Consider the following 25,267-nt stretch of genomic DNA (forward strand, 5'->3'; position numbering starts at 1 on the left):
GCTGGGCTGGGCTGGGCTGGAGGGTCTCCCGCGGATGCGATTAGGTTCAGTAAGGTACGGTTCGGTACGGTACAAAACTGTACAGCGGATACTGTCGTCTGCTTCTGGGTTCCTAGAAGTCTGTTCTGCTCTGCCAGGACTATCTCTGCTAAGGGCCTGGCTGGGCTGGGCTTTGATAATGCGACGGCAGACCCGGTACTCAGGAACGCACGTTGAGATGACCGACAGGAAAAGTAGAGGGCGCACGCAAGATACCGGGGTCGGAATCTGACGTGACGGGGGTGGTTGGTAAATTTGAGATTCAACCAGGCTGAAAGTTGGTCGAAAATAAGAAGGAGAGAAGAAAGAGAAAAGAAGTGGGAGAAGTTGGCAGACACTCGAGTAAAGGAAGGGTGCTGCTGGTGGTTGTCCAGTTGTAGTCTACCTAATAAGAGGGAGCCTGTGGACGAGACGGAACCATGGAAGCAAGGCAAGCAAGCGGATTGTCGACCCAGGCGTGGACCGTCGGTATAAGGCCAAGAGAGTGAGAGTTCGAAAAAGTAGATCTCAGATCTCGCTGGCTTGTCTGCGATTATCCTCTCAGACAAGAGATCTCAGGGTGGCAGTGACTGCGTCGAGGTACATTCGATGCCGATAGAGATTCGATAATGATCGACGGGCTTGCTCTTACAGACCAGGGGAGATCTCACTCAACTCGCTCGTTCTCTGTCACAATCTCTGGGTCGTAGACTTTTGGGGGAGCCATTTGACCTTTGCATCTGGCAGAGTTGGGCGGGTGGGGTTCCATAGTTGTAGACACGGTTCTGATTCGTTGACGGACAGGAAGTGGATAAACTTGTCGGCGGATTCGGACCAGGGCCCCGAGATAAGAGTGGATGTTTATGCACTTATTGAAGTATGAGACTTGTGCGGATCCGGCATTGACGAAACAAAGCAGCCAATAAAGGACACAAATTTGACAGCTGCTGGTCCCCTTAATTTGTCTCCAATAAGCTTTCGAATGAGCTACTCGATAGGAAAATACTATACGTAAAAGTTGAAGCCACTCCCCCCTTATAGCGAATCTTCTCTTAGATCCCTGACGACACGCGAAGGTCCCTAGAAACGGGAGGTACCAAATCTCAACCCACCTTACCTGCCAGCCTGCCTACGTGCCGGCATTGATCTTCAACTGTGTTGTGTTGGCTGTGGCTCACGCACACACACACACAAAAGTGAGTGATCAAAATTTGACTTCCACAAAAAAAGCAATACTAAGGTAGCACATTTTTTAATAAGAAAAGTTGACAGAATCTCACAGAATCATGACGTGAGAACGCTAACGAGCTGATTAGCCTATTTATTCTAAGACAGACAATCCATTATCCATCCATCCATCACAGGTGGAGGACAAAACAAATTGCCTCATGCATCTATCGCGATATTGAAGCGGGCCTTGAACTGGCTTCCGCCGCTAGTATCGAAAGAGGATAAGATGCCGGTCACGTGAACTCAGCACAGTGCCGCGCAAAAGACAAATTTTCCTGCACTGTCTTCCAATATCTTCTCTCGATGCGGCTCTTAATTTTCTTCCTGCAAGCTTCAACCCTTCCCAATAACAACAAAAAGCCTCTGCCTACCTCCTCACACCAGCACAACACGCGAGATCGCACGACGACTGTCTTTCTGGAGCAGCTGTTTTGATTTTGAACGGATTCGCTTGAGCGACTTGCCGATGTGTTGGTTGTGATGGATGTTTGCTTTTGGCGGTTTGTTTGGCTAGCAAAATTTTCATTGCAGCCTCGCAAACAATCTGCATATGAATGGTAAGCATCACCACTCCCTCCCTTCTGCCTCTCAGCACTGCCTCCCCTCTGCATGATGACACTAGTTACATTCTTCTTTTCCCAACTGAATCGACCATGAAGAAGTTCTGTATTCGGGCCCTAGGCCTGTTACTTGCCAGTATCAACGTCTGACTACACAACCACACTCAGCCTTTCTAGCACACGCATATTTTGTCAGCCTTGCTAACATCGCTGTTCCAGATCTGAATAACGTGCTATTACCATACAACTGACCCAGCAGCTTCACGAAGCTTTTTGAAAACTAACGTAAGTTTCTGGTCATCTTTATTTCACACACCAACCACTCCGTTTTGCATGATGAAAATTTCCTCTTAATTCGCAGTTTCCACTCGAGTCCCGATCGAGCCTTTTCTGGGACAGATGAGGGTTTATTCTTCCTTGGATGTCTGATCAAACACCATATCTTCACTCTTTGCTGTCGACCATCTTTTAATGGATCATGAAGCTAACTGTGAAAAAGTTTTTAGATGTTGCCATGGAGACCACTCCTCGCTCTAAGTATGATAGCATAATTAAATCAGATGATCATGATTCTTGTGTCTCGCCTTCAAGTCCGTGATATTGCTTGTGCTCTTCTAGTGATGCTGTACATTTGCTTGTAGTGTCATGATGGTAATGTATCATGACAACTCAGATCGTGACCAAGTGCTAAGCTCGCCTAGCTACATTCCACATCGGCAAGACCAAACCCCTTCTGCTCTGCAGTGATAGATAGGGACTAACTTAGTTAGATAGCTGGTCGGGGGGCCTCATTTGGCATCATATCTGGAAATTCATATTCTTAGGGATGAGGTTGCAGTTCGGATGCCGGTTCATAGATTGTAGTACATTGCTCATCACCATGCCATGCGTTAACTCGTGCGTAAGCTGCTAGACACGAACTTCATCTCTCATATCGTCCCTTCTCACCCTGCCGCCTACCATGCCTCTCCTGTTTCTTCCTGTCCTTCCTCTTCCAAGCCAGTTTAGCTTCAACATCTTACACAGCTCTACCACCCTCTCATTGCCTTCTGCACCTGCATCACCCGCCGACACGCCCGACAAAACACTCATACACTGCAGCATCCGGCCAACCATCTCCGTAATGTGCTTGGAGTCCTCGACATTCTGCTCACGTTCCCGTAGGCTGCCTAGAGAAGGCGGTGGTGGGATTCCGCCACCAGACGGTGTGAATGGTCGTAGACCGCCATCACTCCCGTGGCTGCCGAAGCTGACGTTACTGATCGCACGGCTACGGCCGCCTGCCGATCCTTCACCAAGAAGAGTTGTACTCGTAGAATTGTACGAAGCATTAGACGGGTCGAGAGACATAGCTGTGCCGGGTCGGCCGAAAGATTCAGAAGGGGAGGTGGACAGTGATGCTTCCGGGGGAGAAGACATGGCCATACTTGCAAGCGACGAAGGCAGGAACTCAAGAGATAGTCGGGAGAATATTGTCTTGAGTGTCTCGTACCGCGGTAGAATCACAGTATCCCTGTAGGCGATGAGCACGAGCCTCCTAACATCGAGAACTGCTGGTGCCGGTGCCACACGGGCTGGTCTCTCTGAGGTAGATGCAGATGCTATAGCTCCGCCCCAAAAGTCCCGTGCCTGCTCTCCGGTCATAAGTGTACCGCACCCTGACACCTCCATATCGAGTGGGAGGAAGACGGCTTGCATATATGGCAGTATGGAAGTAAAGGTAAACATCCAGAGCTCAACCAGCGTTGGTATAAATCGGTCTTCTGGGGTTTGACGTAATGTCCGGTCAAGTGACAAGAACCCCGTGTGTAAAAGCTCTCGAAGATCCTCCAACATGGTATTTGGTGAGCGTCTATGCATACACCACTGTATATGCATTTGTACGACTCTGTTGAAGTCTTCAACTGGGAGACGCAGGTCTTCCCCTTCAAATATGGCCAATAGCTTTGCCTTCAGGTAAGGCCACGCATCGTCCAGCGACATGTGGTTGTGAAGACCGAGCTTTCCGGGATCGACAGGATCATACATTGTCGACTGCTGAGACAGAGACGGTAGACTACTTGGTCCTGGCCATTCACTCTGCAGATTGAAACTTGACTCGCTCTCCAGGCGACTGTCGGATCGCTCACCGAGTTTCTTATCCTTTTTGGCCTTGGCAAAGGTAGAGGAGTTGGGGCCAGGGCTCGGAGGAATGTTGAAGTTATACAAAGGGTTTGGCGCATTGGGATCTGTTGGTAACGAATTGCTGGCAGCTGATGATAGTGGGAGATGATACTCATCCTTGAGCTTGTGTTTTTGCCGTGAAAGAAAGTGGTGCTTCTTTTCCTTCTCTTTTCCCTTTTCCTTGTCCCTTTCTCTATCCTCGGTGGGTGTTTCGATAGGCCGGATCGTGGCTGAAGACGAGTTGGTAAGGTTGTATATGGACTGATTGCTCGATTCAACGAGACTGTTTGTGCTGAAGTTGCCACGCTGAAGTGCTGACAGAGCCGAGCCAATCTTTCCTGGGCTTGGCAATGGCTTTTCCTTCGCATCACCTTTTGTGCTAATCTTGCCTGGGCGGGAGAATAGCTTGACCTTTGGCTTCTCTGGCTTGTACGGTTTCTCAGACGTAGGGGGTGGAGGAGGTGGTTGCGAGTATGGCTGAGGCGACGCTCTCGGGGAATTGTGTCCAGATCGAGGAAATACAACATTGGCGGCAGCTGTAGCAGCGGAAGAATGAGGCCCGCCCAGTCGATCACCATGTCCTCCATGATTGCCAAACCCACTGTCCCGTGGCGCACTCGCCTCCGTCAAGCTCAACATCGGGGGACTCGTAGGCCCCTTACTTCCGCTTCCGCGACGCACTGCGTCGTTTTGATCGCCAGGGAAAGGCACAGTCTGCGATCTCTGGCGCGAATGATTCTGGTGCGACATGACAGCAGCCTGCGCAGCAATCTGACTTGCCGACAAGTTGACATTGGAGGCTGTGGCGGCGGCAGCGGCAGCCGCTGCCGCGGTCGCAGAAGCGGTCGACATATTATGATGTGACATTCCGAGGTGTGATGAAATATTCGATGTACTCATAGATGGCAGCGTAGGCTCGAATGAGCCCTGGGTCGCCGAATGCTTGCGCGCATGGCCCTTGACAAGCGTGGCCGGTGATCCCTGGGTAACAGATCGTGCGTTTGCCGGCCTTGAAAAGTTGTGATGTCCTAAGCTCGCGGTACTAGAGTTTCCATGGGTCGTGAACTGGGCATATATCGGGGTCGCAGGAGATGATGGTTGTGGTTGAGGAGGCGGTCGCGACTTTGGTATTGTGATGGACGGCCGAGGTGTCTCATCCTCATCGTCCGAGGTCTCTACTCGGCGCAGAGCAGGTCGCGATGATGTCGAAAGCTGCGAGGGTTGGGCGGATGAGCTCGATAGAGGAGCGAAGCTGCCGGGGCCGCGGGGTTGAGAGCGTGAGGGTTGCATTATTGTTTTATGCGGCTCCTGGGCCGTTGTTACATCTTGAGACCCAAAGAGATGCGAGCCCGGATCGACAGGGCCCCAGGCACAAAAGGTGTTTGGGGTTTGTTTCGGCGTTGGTGAAGTTCAGTCACGGTTGTCGCTTTGCCCTCGATGGGAATGGCGGGCTAATGTGTGATCTGCTAACGTTAGTTATCAAGAGTTCTTAACAATGCTGAGCGGATGCGGAGATACTGGATGCTCTTGAACTAGGTATCGGCTTAACCTGGAGTTGACCAGATTACCTACTTACCTTAGTACTTAGATATCCTTCATCAAACCACTTCGCTGACTAACATGACTTTTAGAACGCGATCGTCTTTTGAAGCACATTTATTGCAATAGATATACTGGCTGAAGGGATATTGGGCCAAAATACGGGATTGCAAACTTCCAGTCGCTCGATGTGGAATTGGATCTTGTATGTGATTGAACTCGTTTCATGATATATTGTTCCGTCATTGCTCACCCTATATCTCTACTCTACGAACACCGGAGGTGGGGTTCTTATTCTACAACCCCACGTCGTCAAAACACCACATCCAAGTCTAGACTTCGATCTTCTTCCAACGCCAAACATAATAACCAAAACCAAAATGTCGCAACCAGCTCTCACCGCAGACTACACCTCCCCAGCGAGTGAATCGTTCAAGGTTGCTCACACCCTTCCTGCTATCTCATCTCCCGCCTCCACGGCCGACAAGTCTTCATACCTAAAGGCTCTGCGCGCCTCTGTCGCCGACACGCAAGACACTATCAACAAAGAGCTCACAGCGCGAATGGAGCAGGACAAGGCGAGAGATGCCGCGGCCGAGGCCAAAGAGGAAGAGAACTATGGCGAGGAGGTGCAAGAAGGGGAGGAATGAGAGAACCAATTTCTCGGGAACGACTGCAAACCCTTCAGCGGCAAGATGTGTTTGAATATGAAGGGTATTTGAGAAATATCATACTGGCTACCACCGATCCAAATCCATGCAAATGCTCTCCGAAACGATGCTCCCATCCAGCATAAACGAATCGTCTAAAATCCTCGACCCCAACTTGGCGCTTGGGATGCGTCTACTTTGTTCCCTGTTGCCCGGTTCAAACAGCCGTAGTGCACCACGGTGTTATCCGGCAGGACAGCCACAACGCTCCCGCCAATACGCATACCTCCCCCAAGTTTCTTGTGGCACACGACGCAGTGTCGCTCGTCTGTGATGGCAACGTGCCTGTTACGCCCGCCTTGCCCTCCCTGTACATCGTCACCAAGGTGCAGCCTCGCCGCGATAGATATACCTTCAGCCTGTCGCAGGCCAGCGACGATTCTTGCCTCGTTGACCAGACTATTTGCCGACCGAATGCGGCCTCGGAAGTAAGACTCAAGTGACCGAACGGGAAGGTCGTCTGGAATGAGTCCTAGAGTCGATGTTGCTGGGAGACGTGATCCATGCTTTGAAAGAAGGTCTAGTGCTGGTTCTAGATTGGGCTGGTTGGGTGGTGACGGCTGAAGATAGAGCGATAGAAGGGTGTGATAAATAGATGGTGTAGAAGTCTCAGGATCCTCTCCATTTTCACTCTTCTCATTTGGCTGAGATGATGGAGCAGTATCTTGAGTCGAGTTGACTCGGTTACAGTATCTACCAAAGTTAGCTTCTGAGCCGATGGAACGACAGGTGAGCGACATACTGTTCAGCTTTCTGGTAGTCCTTCATCTTGAATACATAGATCTCAAGGGCTTGTTTGTGTTGGTTCATGTTGCTCAATACCACAGCCTGTGCTTCGTAAAATACTGGGTCTAAGTCGATACAAGTCAGTATAGATCACCACGTAACTGTATATGAATCATACCATCTCTGGGAATCAATCTAAACGCCCTGCTGAGACTGTAAACCTGCCCCGGCTGTCTCAAGAACTCGATGAAGTGATTCATCATTTCATCCCACTTGTCACCCTTGTCCATCTTCTTCAAGTTTTCTACATAGAGCTCAACTAATCGGTCGTGAAGGTCTGGTGTCATATCTTCAAGCTCGGTGATGATGTGCTCTAGATATCGTCCTTCCAACTGTGTATCAACATCATGTAGGAAGGAGACAACCCGTTCTCGTGGAAGGGTCTCCGCATTCTCTGTGTCGCCTGTGAAGATCTCCAAGGCCTCATCTGGACTGGCTTTGAGGGTCCATTCTGCATGCTCAAGGATGAGGTCGATTTCTGACTGTGGCAGATTTTTGAGGTATTGAATGGTGCGCTGCGGTCCGTGAAGTGTTGGTGCGGCCTCGTCGGGTTCTTGAGCGGCTCCAAATCGTCGTAGAAGTTCTAAAGCCTCCTTATGTAGCCTCTTACCGTAGAAGAAATCCACCAGCTCAGTATAGCGATTGTGTTCCAAAAGCTTTTCGTTGACCACATTAGGGTCGCAGAAGTTAGGAATTCGAAACAGAGAACTTGCTAGAGTTGGTCGAGAAAACATGTATGCTCGAAACAAAGTTGTGTCGACTAAACGAAAGGTGTTTCGGAGCTCCTCCTCAAGTTTCTTCTCAGAATCATCGAGCCCTATGCGCAGGAACTTCTCTGCTATTTCTTCTGTTGAACCATTTCGATCACTTTGAGGTTTCAGGCTTCCAGTAACAGGATCAATCACCCGTTGTAATCGAGCACGTGTTCCAGCCAAGTAACTGTTGAGCTCCAGAACCGCGTTCGTCAAGTCCTTGTCTTTCAAAGGCAGATCATCGTTTGACTCAATCTCCTTTACACTAGCAGCATCATCGCCATCCGCTGTATCCCTCTTTGAGAGGATGGATGCGGTATCCGATTGGGGCCTCCTATAACTTCCAGTCAGATATCTGGCGAAGCCTCCTTTGCTTGACTGCGGGGTTTCCTGCGCCTGTTCAACGGGTTCAGGGGTGGTGGGACGCGTGCCATTGGTTTTCTTCGGTGTTCCGGGCGTGTCATCCGACTCTTCCTCTTCCTCTTCGCGGCCTGCCCAGGCAGATAGTTCTCCAGCAATGGATGGAGGAAACATCCTCAGAACTCGTTCAGGAGGTGCATGTACGGTATCCTCATTGAACAGATCCATTGCCTGGCGATATTTCTTTTTCTTGAATAGCCCTTCAGCTTTGAGCATCTTGACCTCGCGAAGCGTCTGCGCCTTGTTCTTCAGCAGTGCATCTTCAAGCATTTCGAGAATGCTAATAGCCTCATCGAAGTGGCCACCGTCTACTAGTTCCTGAACCTGGGAGTCATAGTCTGTTGAGTCCATCTTCCAGACACATCGTTCACTGGAGATGTGAAAACCTTTCCCGGCATGTGCTAAGCTGTAAGTGGGTGACGGGAAGTGAAGCTGAGATGCGCCCGGTAGTGATAGATTCTGAAGTGATGATAATGTTATAGGATTCCGAACTTCCAGGGAGCCTTTTGAAGGCGCTTGCAAGGCAAGGATATATGGGTACGAGTACCCTATGGACTCAGGGGCATGGTTCCAGGGAATCTGCCGTCTGTCGAGGGGCTTTCCATCATCATCGATGAATAGTGTGTTAATATCCTTTGCGAGTAACATTTCTCCCTCGGCCAATTTGGCCGCCAAAGGCTTGGGCATATAACCTCCCAATCCCATATATCCCATACCAGCACTGCTCATTGCACCAAATCGGCTAGTCTGCCCAGCTGCTGGTCCCGAGCCCGGACTCACGATATCTTCGACCTCACGTGTTACGACGTCGACCATAACGTACCCGCCATTCATTCCACACACCAATTTTGTCGCATTTGCCCATGTTACTGATCGAATCGACTCAGGCAGCACGATCTCGTCCACATCTTCAGAAAGTTCGCTCTCAAGCCAGCTCCAGAGTAGCAATTTCCTCTTGACCGCAACAGCCAGCCGGCTCACGATCTCGGGGATTCCCGTGTCCGGATCCTTGACAATGTTCGATGTTGACGCAAAGCATGATGCATTCTTGGTCCGGCCTAGGGTCTCAATAAGTTCGTAGGTTTTGAGATCATGAAAGGAGACGTGATAATTCGACAAGGAAACAATCGTGTTTGCGTCTTTTATAATAGCCAGCTGCTCGATTGCTCGCGTCGAGAAGCGTTCCACCTCGCGCATCAAATCAGTTGGCTTTTCCGACCTTTGCGTAGTATTATGGTTTTCGCCCGCCGCAGACGACGAACCATTGGCATTTGTGTCAGCGGAACCATTCTGAGGTTGGTCGGAAAGCTCGTTTAGACGGTAGATTCGGAGTGCGCCATTGTTAAGGCCGACGAGAACGCGGTCACCTAAGAGCCGAGAGTTAGTTAGTCGGTGTCGTAGAAACTGCGGTGAAAGAGCAGCGAGACCACGGAGGTATGCGCATACCTTGAGCGAGTATCGTCTCAATCTTGGACTTATCCTTTTGTCGCAGCTCGATGATAGGACGAGCTGTGAAAGCGGAGAGCATGGCGCTGGCCAGCTCGAAGCTGTAGAGGCTATTGGGAGAAGGGGCGCATCAGTCGGTCCCAGAGGTAGCCAAGCGCACGATTTGCCAGGAGAAGACGCTATCGACAAATATGAAGCATGAAGTCGCAAGATAAACAGTCAGTGTTGGTGTTTAGGTAATTTGATGGACAGGAATGGTAGGTCAGGTAGTCAGGTAGTCCGTTGGGAGTCGGTATCCGGTGGCAGGGTCATGCCGCCAACCATCGACGTCAATAGATGGCCAGAGCTTCTTGCATTACAATGATACAGTGCAACAGTGCGAACACGCACTAACAACCATATTAGATGGAAGAACTAAGCCTGATGATATCTACTGAAATGCTATATAACAACATTTATTCGCAGCACTTCTTATTCAATAGACAAAAACCAAACAAAAATAGCTTCCAGTCTATGAATCCTGGCGCTTGATCTACACTCATGAACATGGCGATGCACCTGACAGAACCGATGTAAAACAACACCCAATTTCAAACCAAAAACAACAACACATATATCGACACCCCTTTAGTTTAGTCAAGTCCCGCGACTTGCATGATCCCATAACCAAGAGTCACGACCACAACAAGAGTAATAAGACTGCTGGGCACACCGCGGCTAATGAAATGCTTGACCTGTAAATAACGCTGGCCGAACGGGTCTTCCTTCATGATAGCAGCTATGATAGGTTAGAGCTGAGTTGTTAGGGGTAAAACAAAATGCATGAAACTTACTCATGTTGGGGAATCCGCTGGTTGGCAGACCCATGGCTGCACTACACATGAGCACTCCACCCATGACAAGCAGGTTGGGGTGAGGCTGGTCCATAGCAACACCAACGTCAAAAACAAGAGGCAGGAAGATAAGGGCAGCGACTGTGTGGCTGATGAATGTTGCGATAACCAAGATCAGAGTCGAGAAAACAACCAGGACACCGTACAGGCTCATGCCCTCCACCTTCTCAGAGACGATCTCAGCGAGGGTATGTAGCAGACCAGATGAGCGTACAGCTTTGCCCAGAGACAAACCACCGGCTGCAAGGATGATGATGGTCCAAGGGAAGTTGTTGAAGTCCTCTTTGGTTAGCAAGCCGATACCGAAGAATAGCACGATGGGAATGATAGCAATAACACCCATGTCTCCAAACTCGGCCTCTAGCTGGTGGCTGGCACACCACAAAGCAATGGTAGAAATGGTGACGATAGTAACGAACCACTGGAGCCCAGTGAACTTCTCCTTGACAGGCCGAATAGGGGCGATCGTGGTACCCTTGCCTGGCTGGAAGGTAACCAGGAGGAGGAGCCAGATCAAAACAATCGAGAGAGCGCCAACAGGAATGACAATAAAGAACCACTGCAGCCATGTGGGCGCGGGCTGCATGATGCCCATTGCCACGACGTTCTGAGGAGAAGCGATGGGTGAGAGCATCCCACCAATATTGGAGGCGAGCGCGATACCAATAATGACAGCTTTCGACATGTTGGAATCAGAGGGCAATGTTCGCAGCATGGGCTGTATAATTGTCAGCTTGAGCCTTGATCCATTTCATTGACAGACTGACCTCGATGATAGAATAGCATAGAACAGGAGCTGCGACATTGCTAATCAACATAGACGCAAATGCAGCTACAAACATGTTGGCAATCAACACAGTCTTGGGCTGAGTGCCGGCCTTGCTAAGAACAAGAGTCGCCAGTCGCTTGTCAATAGTACACTTGGACAAAGCAGCTGCTAGAGTAAAACCACCGAGAAGAAGCATGATGACAGGCGTCCACATGGCAGCAAAGATGGCAGATGTGGCTGCCTTGGAGTCGAGACGTTTTTGAGGCTTGCCTGGTGTCTCATCACGAACAACGTTCAAGACAACAGAGAGGAACGGGATAAGTAATGATGTCACAAAAAGGGGGATGGTCTAAAAAAGTCAGCAATGGTCAATCGCCTATTTGCCTGGATGGAAAGCTTACCTCGGTGGCCCATAACAGACTGACAAAGACAAGCATTGCCAGACAGTTCTGTTGCTCGGGCTTCTCCATGATGGGGAGCAGAAGCAATAGGAAGAACACAGTAAGACAGGCAATCAGTGTCCAAAGAGACGAGCTAGCGAGCCATGGAGGCAAGGTAATTTTGCCAAAGGGTGTGCGAAACTGGGTCTCTCGGGGTGCTTTGGCCTCGTCGCCTTGCAGCCTCCTTGTGACATTCCCTCTTTCTTGTCCGAGAAGTGCTTGTCCCAACCCTGCAGCTTCAGCTCTGCGCTCGATACCAATAAGATCTCGCCACACGGTGTTGCGCTCCCAAACAACATGTTCTCTGAGATGCGAACGAAGGTCTTTGCGAGCGAGCTCCTCATCTCCGCCAGTGACTATCTCAGCATAAGCCTTCTCCATCTTGGTAATGTTGTCCTCGAGAACACGCTTCGTCTCGTCTTTAAAGGGGTAGGCTGTCTCGACATGGGCTCGCAGATAGGGTCCCTTGAGTTCCTTATCGAGGATCTTGTCAAATTTCTTGAGCACCTTGGCAAAACCGGTGCGGTTAAGCTGGATAAATGACTTGAGTTCGCAGAGTGACACATAGAGGCCGATAATGCGCTTCTTGAGCATGATACCAGACGAAAACATGCCGGAAGAGAACATGAGAGCTTGGTCATCGTTTTCGTCGGCAGTGGTGCTGTGCCGCCTCATATCGCGACCGAACTCGGAGGAAGCGTTCAGATCTTCAGAACGCGGCTTATGGATATTGGGAAGTGTGCGCCTGCGGCCTCCGCTGCTCCGTCGCCTTGTTGTAAGTCCAGTAGTCTCATCTTCCTCCTCGCTCGCACTCTCTTCATTGTCGGTGCTGCGGCTCCGAGGGCTTCTTGAGCGAAAGCCGTTGCGACCGTCAGGACGGTGGGCTGATGAAACAGAGAGCCTGCGAAGGTAACGGTTATCGGCAATGGCATCTTCGGCCTCATCGCCAACGTCGCGTAGCAGTTGCGCCGCTTCTTCGAGCAGCTCGCCCTCTTTGGCGACGTAGAATGAGCATATCTTTTCCAGCTCGACACCAAGAGCTCGAGAGAAGACCTCTTCAGCATCTTCTTGGTTTATAAGAGGTCGAGATTCGGCATCGCCAGTGGTTCCGCGTGCCTGATGTACGGTCTTTTCGAGGTTGTAGATTCTGTGAGAAGACAATATTAGCTCACGTGTGTCCTGAATGCAATACTAGCAGCACATACAGCTTCTTGAGATTGCTGTATGCAATGTAATGGCTGCTCCAATCTGGAACAGCATTGAACTGAATACTGTGAGAGAACTTCATCTCGTCTTGTTCTTCTAGCCAGCGGCGCTTATCGTCTCGCTTGGCCTGTCTTCTTGCTTCACGATCTTGGGCGTCTCGACGAGCCTGGATGGGAGGATAATCGACGAGTTCGAACTGCTCACTCTGGTGGGCGCTGGTGCTCGTATTTGCACTGCTATCGCGTTGGTGCTGGTGCTGATACTGTGGTACCGGGACTGGGCCGTCTAGCAGGGAGGCAGCAGCACTCCCTCCTCGTCTCGGGTGGGCGTCGTTGATGCGAGTTTGAAACGTGGTGAGTGCAACGCCGGGAAGAGAGGAGGGATCGTCGTGGGGCGGTGGTGAGGGAATGGTTGCGACTTGAAGGTTGAACCACCAGGTGAGTTAGGTAGGTAGGTTAGATTTTTTCTATTATCGACCAACAAGCATTGGAAAAGATGGAGTGTGTCCCGGTGACGGAAGGCATGTGGTTCGAGGGTCCCAATTGGGTGTCAGGGCCAGTAGCGGTAAGGTAGGTAGTGTCAAGATCCTTTTGGAGTGAGTGGACTCTTTGGACTGTGGGATGAGGAAATCGTCGCGGCAGCCCCGTTGAACCCAAAAAAAGGTACAGTACACCACTAGGTAACGTCTCCACTGATACCGCACCGCGTTCTGTACCTAGGGTCAGGTTACCTTAGATCTTGGACAAAGTGATCATATGGCGGTACATAAACAATAAGTGAGGGCTTGGCTGTAAGGCAATCGTCAAGAATGAAGCAACACGCAAGTCAAGTCAAGGGGTTAATGCGGATACTTGCTACAAAGGATCACCGAAGTCGCCCATGATAGGCCGGCTTTGAGTTTCCGTGCAGATTGATCCCTGTACACTGTGACGTCGTTTCTTGGAGTTGTTCGGGACTTGAAGTTGCAGTTGCAGTAACAAAGAAGTCGATTGTGAGAGGTCGATTTCACCTTTATATGCAACGCCTATATATAGACACGTTGTTGCTTAGACCAAGTTTCATTACGTTATACTCTGTTTGCACCTAATTTACTCTACAGTCAAAGATTCATTCTCGTTTCATCCACTATCCGAGGCCAGGACCCTTGTAAATACGACAAAAGCTTCCACGGAAATGCATGATATATCAGGATGTATTGTCTTTTTTTCTTCATCTTCAAAATAAGGGGATCAAAAATACAGATACGCAAATTGGAAATGTTGGTGTGCCCGAGACCCATCACATGATAGAAAACGTGGGCAAATCCCCTGAATTGACAGGATGGCTTCACGAAGCTGCACCCTCTACATTCTATCGGCTGAGACACTGGCTTTGAGGCGCCAGGGAGGAAGAAAACGTCTGACCTACCAAGTAAACTTGGGGTGTCAATATTAACTAATCTCTAAGTCCGTCATAAATTAACCTAGGCTAACCTAGGTGTTTTTGTCACCTAGAATAGGTCCCCCTGTAATTTTCTGGTCTCTCCCTGAGGGCGTGGGGGTATCTCCAACATCAGTTACCAAGCATCTGCTGCAGAGCATTTGTGCGATAGGTCTCACTTCTCTCTACCAACTCCTCGTGTCTTCCCTTTTCAACAACCTTGCCTCCCTCAATCATAAAGATGACATCGGCCTTGCGCACCGTGTGAAGCCTATGTGTGATAGCGATCACGGTGATACCACGTGCGACCCTCTCAAGTCCTTCTTGCAAAGCCCGCTCACTCTCGGCATCGAGGGCACTTGTGCTCTCATCAAGAAGCAGCAATTTAGGTCTACGCACAAGGGCACGGGCGATGGCAAGACGCTGACGCTGTCCGCCAGAAAGACGCGAGCCATTAGGACCACACTCAGTATCGTAGCCGTTGGGTAGCTCCATGATTACATCATGGATGTTGGCCAGCTTACAGGCTTCATGGATCTCCTCATCTGTTGGTTCATGATCAGGGGTTGAGCCTAGCGATACATTGAATCGTATTGTCCCGTCAAAGAGTGCACAGTCTTGAGGAACAACCGCTATATCATTACGGAACTTGTTGCCCTCCCGAGCACAGATATCGTTGCCGTTGATCTCAACCGTTCCGCTAGAAGGGCGGTACATGCGTTGTACTAGCGACATGATGGTGGACTTGCCAGCACCTGAAGGACCGACAAGCCCAACGAATTGGCCAGCAGAGATGGTGAAAGACATTCCTGTGAGGATCTGGATGTGAGGTCGAGCTGGATATGAGAATTTGACATCCCTAAAGACGATGGTCGCCCCCTTGCTTCCGTTACTCTTGACAGGCGCGTCAGCGCATGCTTCAATATCTTTCTCGCCGTTTTCAATAGCGAGCGTGAGATTTCCCTTCTTGGCGTCGCTATGAGAGGATCCGAGGTTGATCAAGCTCAGAATTCGGGAAGCGGCTGCTCTAGCACGAGATACCTCGGGGGCAAGACTGAACATTTGACCCCAGAGCTGTGCACTGACAAGCATGCAGATGAGAATGATGAAGAATTCTCGCTGGCTTGCCTCGCCTGCAGTAATGCGAGTTGATCCCCACCAGTAGGCAAATGCGTAGATCAGATTTCCTGTGCTGTTGGCCAGAGAAAGCCACAAGTTGGCATACATGGAAGCAAGGGTAATTTCCTTTCGAGGTGCTCTGAGCGCACGACGATACGAGCTCATGACCTCTTCTTCGATAGACAGTGAGGAAATTGTCTTGAACGAGTTGACGGCTTCGTTAGCGATGCCGACTGCACCAGAAAAAGCTCCAGCATGTCGGCGCTCGAACTTGGATAGAGATCGAAGCTGCATAATGCCGCAGCCAAGGAGGATAGGGACGATAACTAAGCAGACGATGGCTATCTTCCAGGCAAGGATATGTGAGAGGATGATGGCGACCAAGAAGTTGACCACAATGGAGAATATTGTACCGATGATAGAGCCACTGAATCCGCCAACTGTAGCAGCATCTGCTGTAATGACGGATAACAAAGCGGTTGGTGTCCGACCCTCTGATTGATGCCAATCAAGTTCTTGCTCATAAAGGGAGCGGAAGCAAAGGACTCGGATTTTGTACAACAACTTCTCAGCAACCATGCCGAAGCCAGTCCAACTTGTCGTATTGGCCAACAACTCGACACAGGCGATCAGGAACCACATGCCTCCAAAGAACCTACCAGCCCAACGAATGTCTTCAACCGGATTACATGGGCTGATATTGTCAATGGTATAACCGAAGATAAGACCAGAGGAGGAGAATGTGAGGCCAACAATAGTGGCAGCAAAGAGACAGACAATGATGAGAAGGAGATATGGTCGGACCATTCCACTGATGGTTCTCATGACAGTCCAAGCGGACTTGTTGGAATCGAGAGCAGCGTCTCCCTCGGGGGCCTGCTCTTTCTGCTTGGCATCTTCTTCCTTTGAATCTTCTACCACCTCATATTCAATGTCCTTCGTTTTGAGATCCGTGATAGAATCCTTCTCCGAGTGAATGTTATCAGTACGGACGGTGCTTGTGGTTGAGCCAGCATCTTCAGAGTCGACCGTCTGCAAACGGACCATACTAGCGTATGATCCATTCAAGGCCATGAGCTCAAGATGGTTTCCTTGCTCGATAATCTCTCCGCTATTCATGACAATGATGTTATCAGCGTTCTTAATAGTTGACAGCCGGTGAGCGATGGCAATGACAGTGCGGTTTTTGGCGATAGACTCGATGGCCATCTGGATACGGTGTTCGCTTGCAGAGTCAAGGGAAGCAGTGGCTTCATCGAGGATCAAGATCTTGGGGTCGCGAATAAGGGCTCTTGCGAGTGCGAGACGCTGTCGTTGGCCGCCACTTACAAGCTTCCCGCCTGTACCAACCAGAGTTCCGTAACCATACTCAAGTCTGTTAACGAAACCAGCCGCGTCCGCCAGACGGGCAGCCTCCTGAACGCGATGAACGAGGTCAACCATATCCTGACCAAATCCCTGAGCTGCAGTCGTAAGACCTTCACCCCGTCGGAGCTTGGCAGCCAGTTCAGTAAGGCCAGTGCCGAGAATAGTAGCCTTAAATCGCTGATGCTCGGGCTGAGGGGAGTTCAAGATACCGAGGGCGATGTTCTCAACGATGGATCGATCCAGGAGAGATGGCTCTTGCTGTACAAGACTCATATGACTCCTCAAGCTTTTCACATTCAAATCTTTGAGGTCGTGACCATCTAGGAGAACCGTGCCTTTAGCAGGGTCATAGATTCGGGATGTAAGGCCGGCGACAGTTGACTTGCCACTCCCTGACAAGCCAACAAGCGCCGTGTGTTTGCCAGCAGGACAACCAAATGAGACGTTCTTGAGCACGGAGTGATGAGGCCGCGAGGCGTAAGCAAAGGAGACGTTCCTGAAAGACACAGTTCCCTCGACTGAGGAGAGCTTCTCTCCTTTGTCGGACCCAGTATCGATATGTGCAGGGCTGTCCATGTCTTCACGGAGTTTTTCAAACGATCCAACAGCAGCTCCAACTAAGGGCAGCAGCGGTGCGATGCCACCCAAAGCAACACAGGCTATTCCGAGTCAGTCAGAAGATTCAGTCTTGTCAAGGAGATGCTTACCATCAACCAGCAGGAGGATGACGGTATAGATGTCACCGACAGATGCACCGCCATTACCCTGAACCATGCTCGCTATTTGTGTGCTACCCTGCCAGAAAGCAAGGGCATTTGCAGAGTAAGCAATGAAGTAAAGCATTCCAGCTTGAATAGCAGCAACAAAAGCTTTGTTGATACCTTGCTTTCGAGCCCCCTTCATCCTCTCAGCAAAAATGGCCTCTAGTCGCGGACCGGCCCCAAACGCCTGGACAACCGGGATATTCGCAAGAACCTCTGAGGCGATCGAAGAAGCAGAGGCGATCTTCTCAGACATTGCAGTCGCGAACTTTGCGGTGAATATGCTACCCACTGTAGCAAGCAGCATGAAAGCAGGCACGAGAGACACAAGAATTCCAGCGAGTGTGGTGTTCTTGATGAAGGCGACCACATACGACGATACAAAGAAAGAGGTGCATCCTATAATGATGCCCACCTTCTCAGAAGTTCCTGACTGAATAGCTTGTATGTCAACATTGAGACGAGATGTGATCTCTCCAGCTTGTCTCTTGTCAAAGAAAGTAGCGTCTTGCAGGAGAATACTCATAAAGTAACGATCGCGAATACGATTCTCGAGACGACGACTAAAGATTGACCATGACACGATGTATGTGTAGATGAGTGCAAAGCTGATCACGCCGATCCATGTGATCATGACAACCTTTTTGTTGATGCTGTCCTGAAGTTCCTCGGGCGAATATTGTGATGCGATTTCTCCATCATCGCATGACGCAGTATTAAGGTCGTTGACGAGTTGGCCAAAGATGATTCCCATTAGAGGAAACGGTGCTCCGGCCCCTGAGGCCGCAAGAGTTCCGAGGAGGAGGAGGAGGATATCGACCCATGATGGGTTGGCGTAGAAGAGGAGCTGGAAGTAGATAAAGAACGAGCGTAGACTCTAAACAGGGCATTAGTTGGACGTTGAGAGGGCAAGGCAGAAAGCTTATATCTTCTTGGAGGAACTTGCCTTTTTCTTCTTCTCTGGTGGTGTATGAGATGGAGCTGATATAGCTGATGATCTTGTAGATGGCCGTGGGGAGTGACTGGATGGACGCTCAACAGTTGGGTCATTGAGCGCATGTATCGACGTTTCTGTTGTAGCAGGGTCTGCCTTTGTAGAGTCATGAATCGTAGGCTCGCTAGCAGATTTACTGCTAGTCGCGGCATTGTCACGCTCCTCAGGTGAAGCTGAAGCCATCTCGACTGTGTAAGTCGCGATAGTACCAATGGATCTTCACAAAAGAAAGGACCCTGCACACAAGAATCAAAAGGAGAGAAGAGAGGGAAACCCATGATGAAAAGATGTGCTACGCCGCCATGTCTGGAGATTCCAGCCTTGTGGATCCCTTGCTGAAGACCATGGCCATCTTGGCATGAGGACCAGTCCCAGACGATCCATAGCGAGCAGGAATTTGGAGACATGGGAACGAGACGGAGACGGAGATAGAGCCGGCGCAGAGCCTCTAGTTCGCCGTCAAACAAGCATAATTTTACAGTAGAGTCACCCCGGTCTTGTCTTGGCAGCTCTAATGGGGATAAGGCTGCAGTGCTAGAGAAGCGAAGGATTGAACCCCCCACTACAGAATGAAGTCGAGGAGACTCAGACTTGAAGAGCGAATATGGGACCGTGACTATGTTCTCCAGTGAGAATATAGATGCATCAAGGTGTACAGTGGTAAAGACAAGGCGACGGGTTCTGCTTTGACCAGAGCCGAGCGTCAACATATTTATTCAGAGGTTTAAACTCGAGATTTCAGGATGCTCCTCAAGTTCAGGAGAACAACATCCGTCGTTATTACCCAACTGCAACAGTTCCCCGAAGTTACGAGTCGCTGGTGATCCTGTTGCTATAAGCTTGATCCATCAGCGGGGCGAGCTAAGGTCGTCAGGGATTGTTCGGATCAGATAATTCTTTTCGGTCATTCACTGGCTCGCTTGCCAAGTGTGCACTGACTAGACTGAGTTATCTGATCGGCCTCGAGTTGATTCCCTCCATCGGATTTCCGAAATCCATAGCACACCAAGATCGACGCACACAGACGATACAGTAAGAATGATTGTTTGGGCTTCAAGGACACCATAGCTTAATCGTATCAAAATGTCGATTGTTAAGGAGTTGGGAACATTTGTAATATATATTGCCAAGGTTGGCTTCTATATAAATGGCTCACAACATCCACTCCTCTCATGGAACATCCTTGCTCTCTCAACATACAGAAGCAAATCGAGTAAACTCTCCATTGGGATTTCATGAAAGGATTGCACGACTCCGTAACAAGTCCACTACGTCTAGAGATCGTCGAAATCATTACTCCAAAGATCGATCTGATAACGGCCTTCGCACTGTACAGCTCATCACGAGAAGTGGAATCGTGCCTCGAGACTGCGTGTTCTTGGATGAGTCAGCGGAGAACGGATATCCGTCAGATCTGATAATTTTCCCTCTTGTCCAGGGTGCTAAGGCTTCAGTGGAGTTTCGCGGTATTCCGCCGCTTGTGGTGGCTGGCTGTCGCTGCCTAGGTACATAGGTCTAGGACGGATCTGATAACTTTAACTCCACATCCACTTCCATACAAAAAAGTTCCTTGCACTAACACTAACACCAACACCAACACCGTGATCATGGAGAATGCCCCGCTGCTTTCTCTTGTCTCACTGGTCCCGTTCCTCAATTCCACTGTGAGACTGCCACGATGGAGAAACAGTGTCTGGTTGGCTCCAGCCGAGAGATGAAAGGTCCCTTGTTTGAAGCCGGGCCCGGAGCCGGTCTTGGTCCGATATTGAAGTTTCTCTTGCGCCTTTAACCCGAGTACGGATACAGTGTATTCCTACTCGCATCAGATTCCATACCGCCTTGCGTCACTGGCAGTCCTCACCGGGTGCTGTCGTTTATTCCCGGTCTTCATCTACGCATAATCTCTCACCTTTTCTCCCCTTTGCTGCCTTAACTACTTCTTCTCCCATCCCCCCATCTCCGTGCTCATATTACTCAATCCTTCAGCTCATGTTTATTGCTCCAAGATCGTTCAGATTCTCAGGACAAATACTCAGAGTCCCACACGCGACTCTACCCCAAAACATACGTTTCTTTACTTCGGGTTCCTTGCATACAACCTTCGCCTTACTTCGGCCTCAGATCCAAGCAAGATCTGTTGTTTTAGCGTCAGATCTCGTGTCTCGACGTCAAATTCGTCCTACGTTCCACCCCAAGGCCTTTGCTACGATGGGCTCGCTCCCCGAATCATCCAACGCCGTGCGCATTCTCATCCTTGGGGGTTGCTATGGTGGTCTATCTGCTGCTGTTAACTTGCTTGATCTGAGCCAAGGATACTCTCCCCGCATGAATTCCGAGCCATACATCCACCATCCTGATGTTCCTCGCTTCAACATTGATATCACTATCGTCGATGAGAGAGATGGCTACTGTAAGTACTCTACAGTCCAACTGGACTAAGCGATATGATAAATGCTGGGCCCTGACAGTATCGTAGACCATTTGATCGGCTCCCCATTGGCTCTTGCTGATTCTAACTTCTCCAAGAAGAACTGGGTCAAGTACTCTGATATCCCTGGCCTCAAAGACCCCAGCATCAACATCATCCAAGGCTCCGTTACCAGTGTCGACCCTGCAACCAAGAAGGCGACCATCTCTGCTCACCTCACCAAGGACAAGAGTACTCTTGAGTACGACTACCTCGTCTCTGCTACTGGTCTACGTCGCGTCTGGCCGGTTGTGCCTCAGTCAAAGACACGAAAGCAATATCTCCTTGAAGCTGAGAACCACATCACCTCTGTTCATAATGCTAAGTGTGGCGTTGTGGTCGTTGGTGGAGGCGCTGTTGGCATCGAGATGGCTGCGGAGCTGAAAATGGTGAAGCCTCACCTCAAGGTGACTCTCGTTCACTCGCGTGACAAGCTCCTTTCTTCAGAAGGTCTTCCTGACGAGACCAAGGATGTGGCTCTTCAGTTACTCCGTGAGGCTGGCGTTGAGGTTCTCATGAACCATCGTCTAGCTGCAAACAACAAGGTCGAGACGACCGACGCGAGTGAGAAGTATGAGATTGAGTTTACCAACGGCCATAAGATGTTCGCAAGCGAGGTTATCATGGCAATTTCCAGGAGTGTTCCAACCTCAACATACTTGCCCACATCTGCCCTCGATGCGGATGGTCTTGTCAAGATCAAGCCCAAGTAAGCCAATTATCTCCTGACTCGAAATTCCACGTTGCTGACTCGTGCATAGTCTGCAGTTCCAGGACGGCACACCCAACGCCGAGTCGCACTATGCTGCTGGCGATATCACCAACTGGCCCGGTATCAAGCGGTGTGGCGGTGCCATGCATCACGGCCACTACGTAGCACAGAACATCCATCAAAGCATCCTCAGCCAACGAGCAGGTCATACCCCAGAGTTCAAGGAGCTTGTGGTATACCCTCCTGTGATTGGGCTCGCAGTTGGAAAGAAGGCTGTAGCATCGAGCCCCGACACAGGCACTGTTTATGGCGAGGAAGTTGCTCAGTCTTGCTTTCGAGATGATCTTGGTTGGACGAGTAAGTTGCACGGGACCTTGATATGTTTCTTGAGATGGCTGACCTGAGTTGATAGTTTGCTGGAACTACATGCAGCTCGGTGGACGCAAGACTGACGAGGCTAAGGCTTAATGGGAAACGATCTTAGTGACTGGCGTTCGGGATATAATCTTTTAGACATGCTACCGAGTATGAGCGACAGCCTTGCGTTGTCTTGAGTGTATTATTTACTTCTTCTTGATACCTAGTATCTGAGTTAAAGCTCTGATCCTATGTTTATATAGTGAGAAATTGTTCAAATCCTGTTCACGAACAGCTGGATCCATCTAGCATGAGATTGACCTTAATGGGACCCTGAAGTGGTAAGAGTCGCAGTCGTTGTCATTAAGCTACTTTAATTTTGCCCGCAGCTACTATGCCGGTTGATATTCACAATTTAAACTCATGGATCAAATGTTTTCCTTGACTCCCTTACGTCCTTCACCGCCAGGTTTTTTTGACAGGCGAGACAAGAGTAAGGACAAAGACTACAATTCTAACAACCAGCGAATTTTATGAATCGGCACATTCTGATTTAGTTAATTGTACATATTTCAGACTCTAAGGCATATGAGAAGAGAGACCTCACATTCTTGCAAGTCAATTTGAGCTGCTCGACATTTCTCTCCCTGTTGGGCTGACCAAGAAAGGCGATCGGCCGAACTGCAGAAGAAATAGACACACTAATACCTCCACTGTTGGAGAGTATATAAAAAAAACTGGCGATAAGAGTAGGTTGAAATGGATTAACAGCACATCTAGCGATCACGGTTCTGCACGACAATGGCGTCCATGTTCCATTAAAGGGCCTAGGATCTGTGCATTTCAACATAATTAATATGCGTACTAATAGGTTAAAACTTTGTCACTGGACCTAGGATGCGTTTGGAACTAAATAAGTAGTTTGTAAGTCCTGGACTGTTACATCTCAGCCTCAAGCCCACGGCATATCCTTATGGTAGATATGCTACTCCTTTGGCTCTCCCGTCCTCTAAAACACCCAGTCTTATTCGAATCTACAGATTCACCGAGAAGTCTGGTTCTTTCGAAAGATTGTTCTATTTCCAGGCGTGATGAACTAATGGCATAATACATGCAGAGGACGCAAGAAAGTGGCAGTTCATAGTAAACAATTAGCATTGAGGAAGCCGGGGTTTCCGTTCATTCCATGATAGACTTGTGCTGCCGTAGACTTCAACGCCATTAGAGCAGACTACATTAGCATGTAGAGTTCTAGCGTATAAGCTTACAAAGATGAGTGAATAGGTTGTGATGTGAGTGTTAATATATGAGTCAAGAATTCTAGAAAGTACGAGTTTTTAGATGTCTCGAGATAAGAGAGCGATCTGCAAGGGGCCACTATGTCAGATGCAAGGTACTTGACGGTTTATATGTATCACATTATGCCATAGGTAGTCTACCCTCGACACCAACATAGTTCTCGTGCACTACTGTCATCTCAGCATTGGCAATCAGACTTTCAAGATTTTTGGCCAACTAGTTGTCTGTCAAGCCTAGGTTGGTTTGAAGAGAAGCTGAAAGAATCAAATTCAGGGTCTTTGACATTGTTAGACTTGAAAGAAGCCAAAGTGAAGCATTATTCGAAGTCTTGGTACATGTGGTGGTAGAAACAAAAACACCAAAGTTTAGATCATCGGCCTCTGCATGCAAGACTATGGACATAGCCATTAAGGTTCAGAACACACACGTCATGAATCGCTTTATACATCTCATTCCGTGCCGTATTCCGAGTATGGTGTCTCGGGTTACCTTCGCTCAAGGAACACCAAGAATGAGGACGAAAAGCGGAGAAGCCGGACGAGATCGACATTCGACAGTTCTAACCAAGGATTCGTTATACCCATGTTCATCGCTATGTATGTACTATACTCCGGATGAAAAGGATCAGTGATTGCATGTGATTAACAGCTGATCACCGGGAATAAGCATTCAGGTCTCAGACATGATCATCTTCCATCTTGCAGTGAAGAGGGTCTTGCGTATCTGTATGAGCGATTCAGATCAGATTTGATTGATAAGATTGGATCGGACATCCCCTCGCTCAATTGTCTGTTCGTCCGTGCATGGCCTCTTCGTACAGTACCTGGCTACCGGGCTGCCAACCAGTCTTAACGTGCATGCTGCAAAGTCAAAGTATCGGCCAAGTTGACAGATGAGCGGCGATCGACAAGTAACTGACGCACGAACACCTCCATCACTATTGACACATATCGACAGAATTGAGAACCTGTTACTTACATGCCTTATAAGAAGTGCTGGGTCTTTTTCGAGCTCATGGCTGTTCGCAGACTTGAGTGGCTTAAGCATACACCACAAAACTGGTGGAAAACGGCCCTATGTCCTTGACTGGTGCTGCAATATCTATGCCTGCTGCGTGTCTTGGACCGCTGAGAACAGACAATGTCCCCGGAACAGAGGTTCCAGGTACACTCGGTCTTGAGGCATTCATCAGGCCATTCTTTTCATTAAAGCCTTTGGAGCCGGCTTTTACAAGGATCATGAAGCCGGCACTCCCCACCACCAGTGGTCAACTGGTGAGCCTGCCTAGCCTGCAGAACCTTTAGCGTGGTTGAGCGGTTTATCAGATCCTGCTAGTCTTTCCAAGCGGTCAAAATCGGCAATACCTAGACCCTGATCCTGGGAATAGGTAAACAGCTCCGAGGACCGGAAAAAGAAAAAGAGGAGGGGCGTGTGCAGGCAAAAAGGAACAAGTTGGGCGTCAGGGGTGGCTGGTCTTGAGTTATCAGATCCGCTCTGACCCACACGATAATCTTGACCCTGAGCAGAGTTGGTTTGCACAACTCACAGTAGGGGATCTTCGGGATCTGGCTGCCATACGGCTTGGCAAGCCAAGTCCACTTCTGCGTCCTTGACGTCGTCTCGAAAATACCACTAGTCTTTCATTGCACCAAAGCCGAGAAAGTTGTGCAATGGCCTGGAAAGTTGCGGGATTGATGGGTACGCCATCCATGCAGAATGCTGTCCCAAGGTGTCAAGCTTGTTCCGAAGTGGACGGCCGGCATGGATACCTTCTCCCACTTATGCAGCCTGGTATCCTGGTGTGAATAGCTTCTTGAGCGTGTCCAACCTTTTCATCCT

General features: G+C 49.6%; 5 protein-coding genes across 5 annotated transcripts; 2 read left to right on the forward strand and 3 right to left on the reverse strand.

The window, feature by feature from the left end:
* Positions 1-2,717: 2,717 nt before the first annotated feature.
* On the reverse strand, positions 2,718-5,261 carry FTJAE_8836 (uncharacterized protein; the record flags this gene model as incomplete). Its single annotated transcript, XM_037355694.1, has 1 exon — positions 2,718-5,261. One exon carries the CDS (start codon positions 5,259-5,261, stop codon positions 2,718-2,720), a length of 2,544 nt encoding a protein of 847 aa, XP_037204069.1.
* A 629-nt stretch (positions 5,262-5,890) lies between these two features.
* Positions 5,891-6,160, forward strand: FTJAE_8837 (gon7 family; the record flags this gene model as incomplete). Its single annotated transcript, XM_037355695.1, has 1 exon — positions 5,891-6,160. One exon carries the CDS (start codon positions 5,891-5,893, stop codon positions 6,158-6,160), a length of 270 nt encoding a protein of 89 aa, XP_037204070.1.
* A 155-nt stretch (positions 6,161-6,315) lies between these two features.
* On the reverse strand, positions 6,316-9,706 carry FTJAE_8838 (vacuolar morphogenesis 6; the record flags this gene model as incomplete). The annotated part of the gene is made up of 4 exons (XM_037355696.1): positions 6,316-6,913; positions 6,963-7,071; positions 7,125-9,545; positions 9,625-9,706. The coding sequence occupies 4 exons, from the start codon at positions 9,704-9,706 to the stop codon at positions 6,316-6,318; spliced, it is 3,210 nt and encodes a 1,069-aa protein (XP_037204071.1).
* Positions 9,707-10,256: 550 nt separating this feature from the next.
* Positions 10,257-18,776, reverse strand: FTJAE_8839 (uncharacterized protein; the record flags this gene model as incomplete). Its single annotated transcript, XM_037355697.1, has 8 exons — positions 10,257-10,402; positions 10,458-11,235; positions 11,285-11,635; positions 11,688-12,873; positions 12,932-13,349; positions 14,492-17,497; positions 17,546-18,476; positions 18,639-18,776. The coding sequence occupies 8 exons, from the start codon at positions 18,774-18,776 to the stop codon at positions 10,257-10,259; spliced, it is 6,954 nt and encodes a 2,317-aa protein (XP_037204072.1).
* Positions 18,777-20,801: 2,025 nt separating this feature from the next.
* Positions 20,802-22,240, forward strand: FTJAE_8840 (apoptosis-inducing factor 2; the record flags this gene model as incomplete). The annotated part of the gene is made up of 4 exons (XM_037355699.1): positions 20,802-21,007; positions 21,062-21,769; positions 21,822-22,129; positions 22,185-22,240. 4 exons carry the CDS (start codon positions 20,802-20,804, stop codon positions 22,238-22,240), a joined length of 1,278 nt encoding a protein of 425 aa, XP_037204073.1.
* Positions 22,241-25,267: the final 3,027 nt, after the last annotated feature.

The sequence above is a fragment of the Fusarium tjaetaba genome (genome assembly GCF_013396195.1).
Source record: "Fusarium tjaetaba strain NRRL 66243 chromosome Unknown NRRL66243_c0000196, whole genome shotgun sequence".
Taxonomy (NCBI): domain Eukaryota; kingdom Fungi; phylum Ascomycota; class Sordariomycetes; order Hypocreales; family Nectriaceae; genus Fusarium; species Fusarium tjaetaba.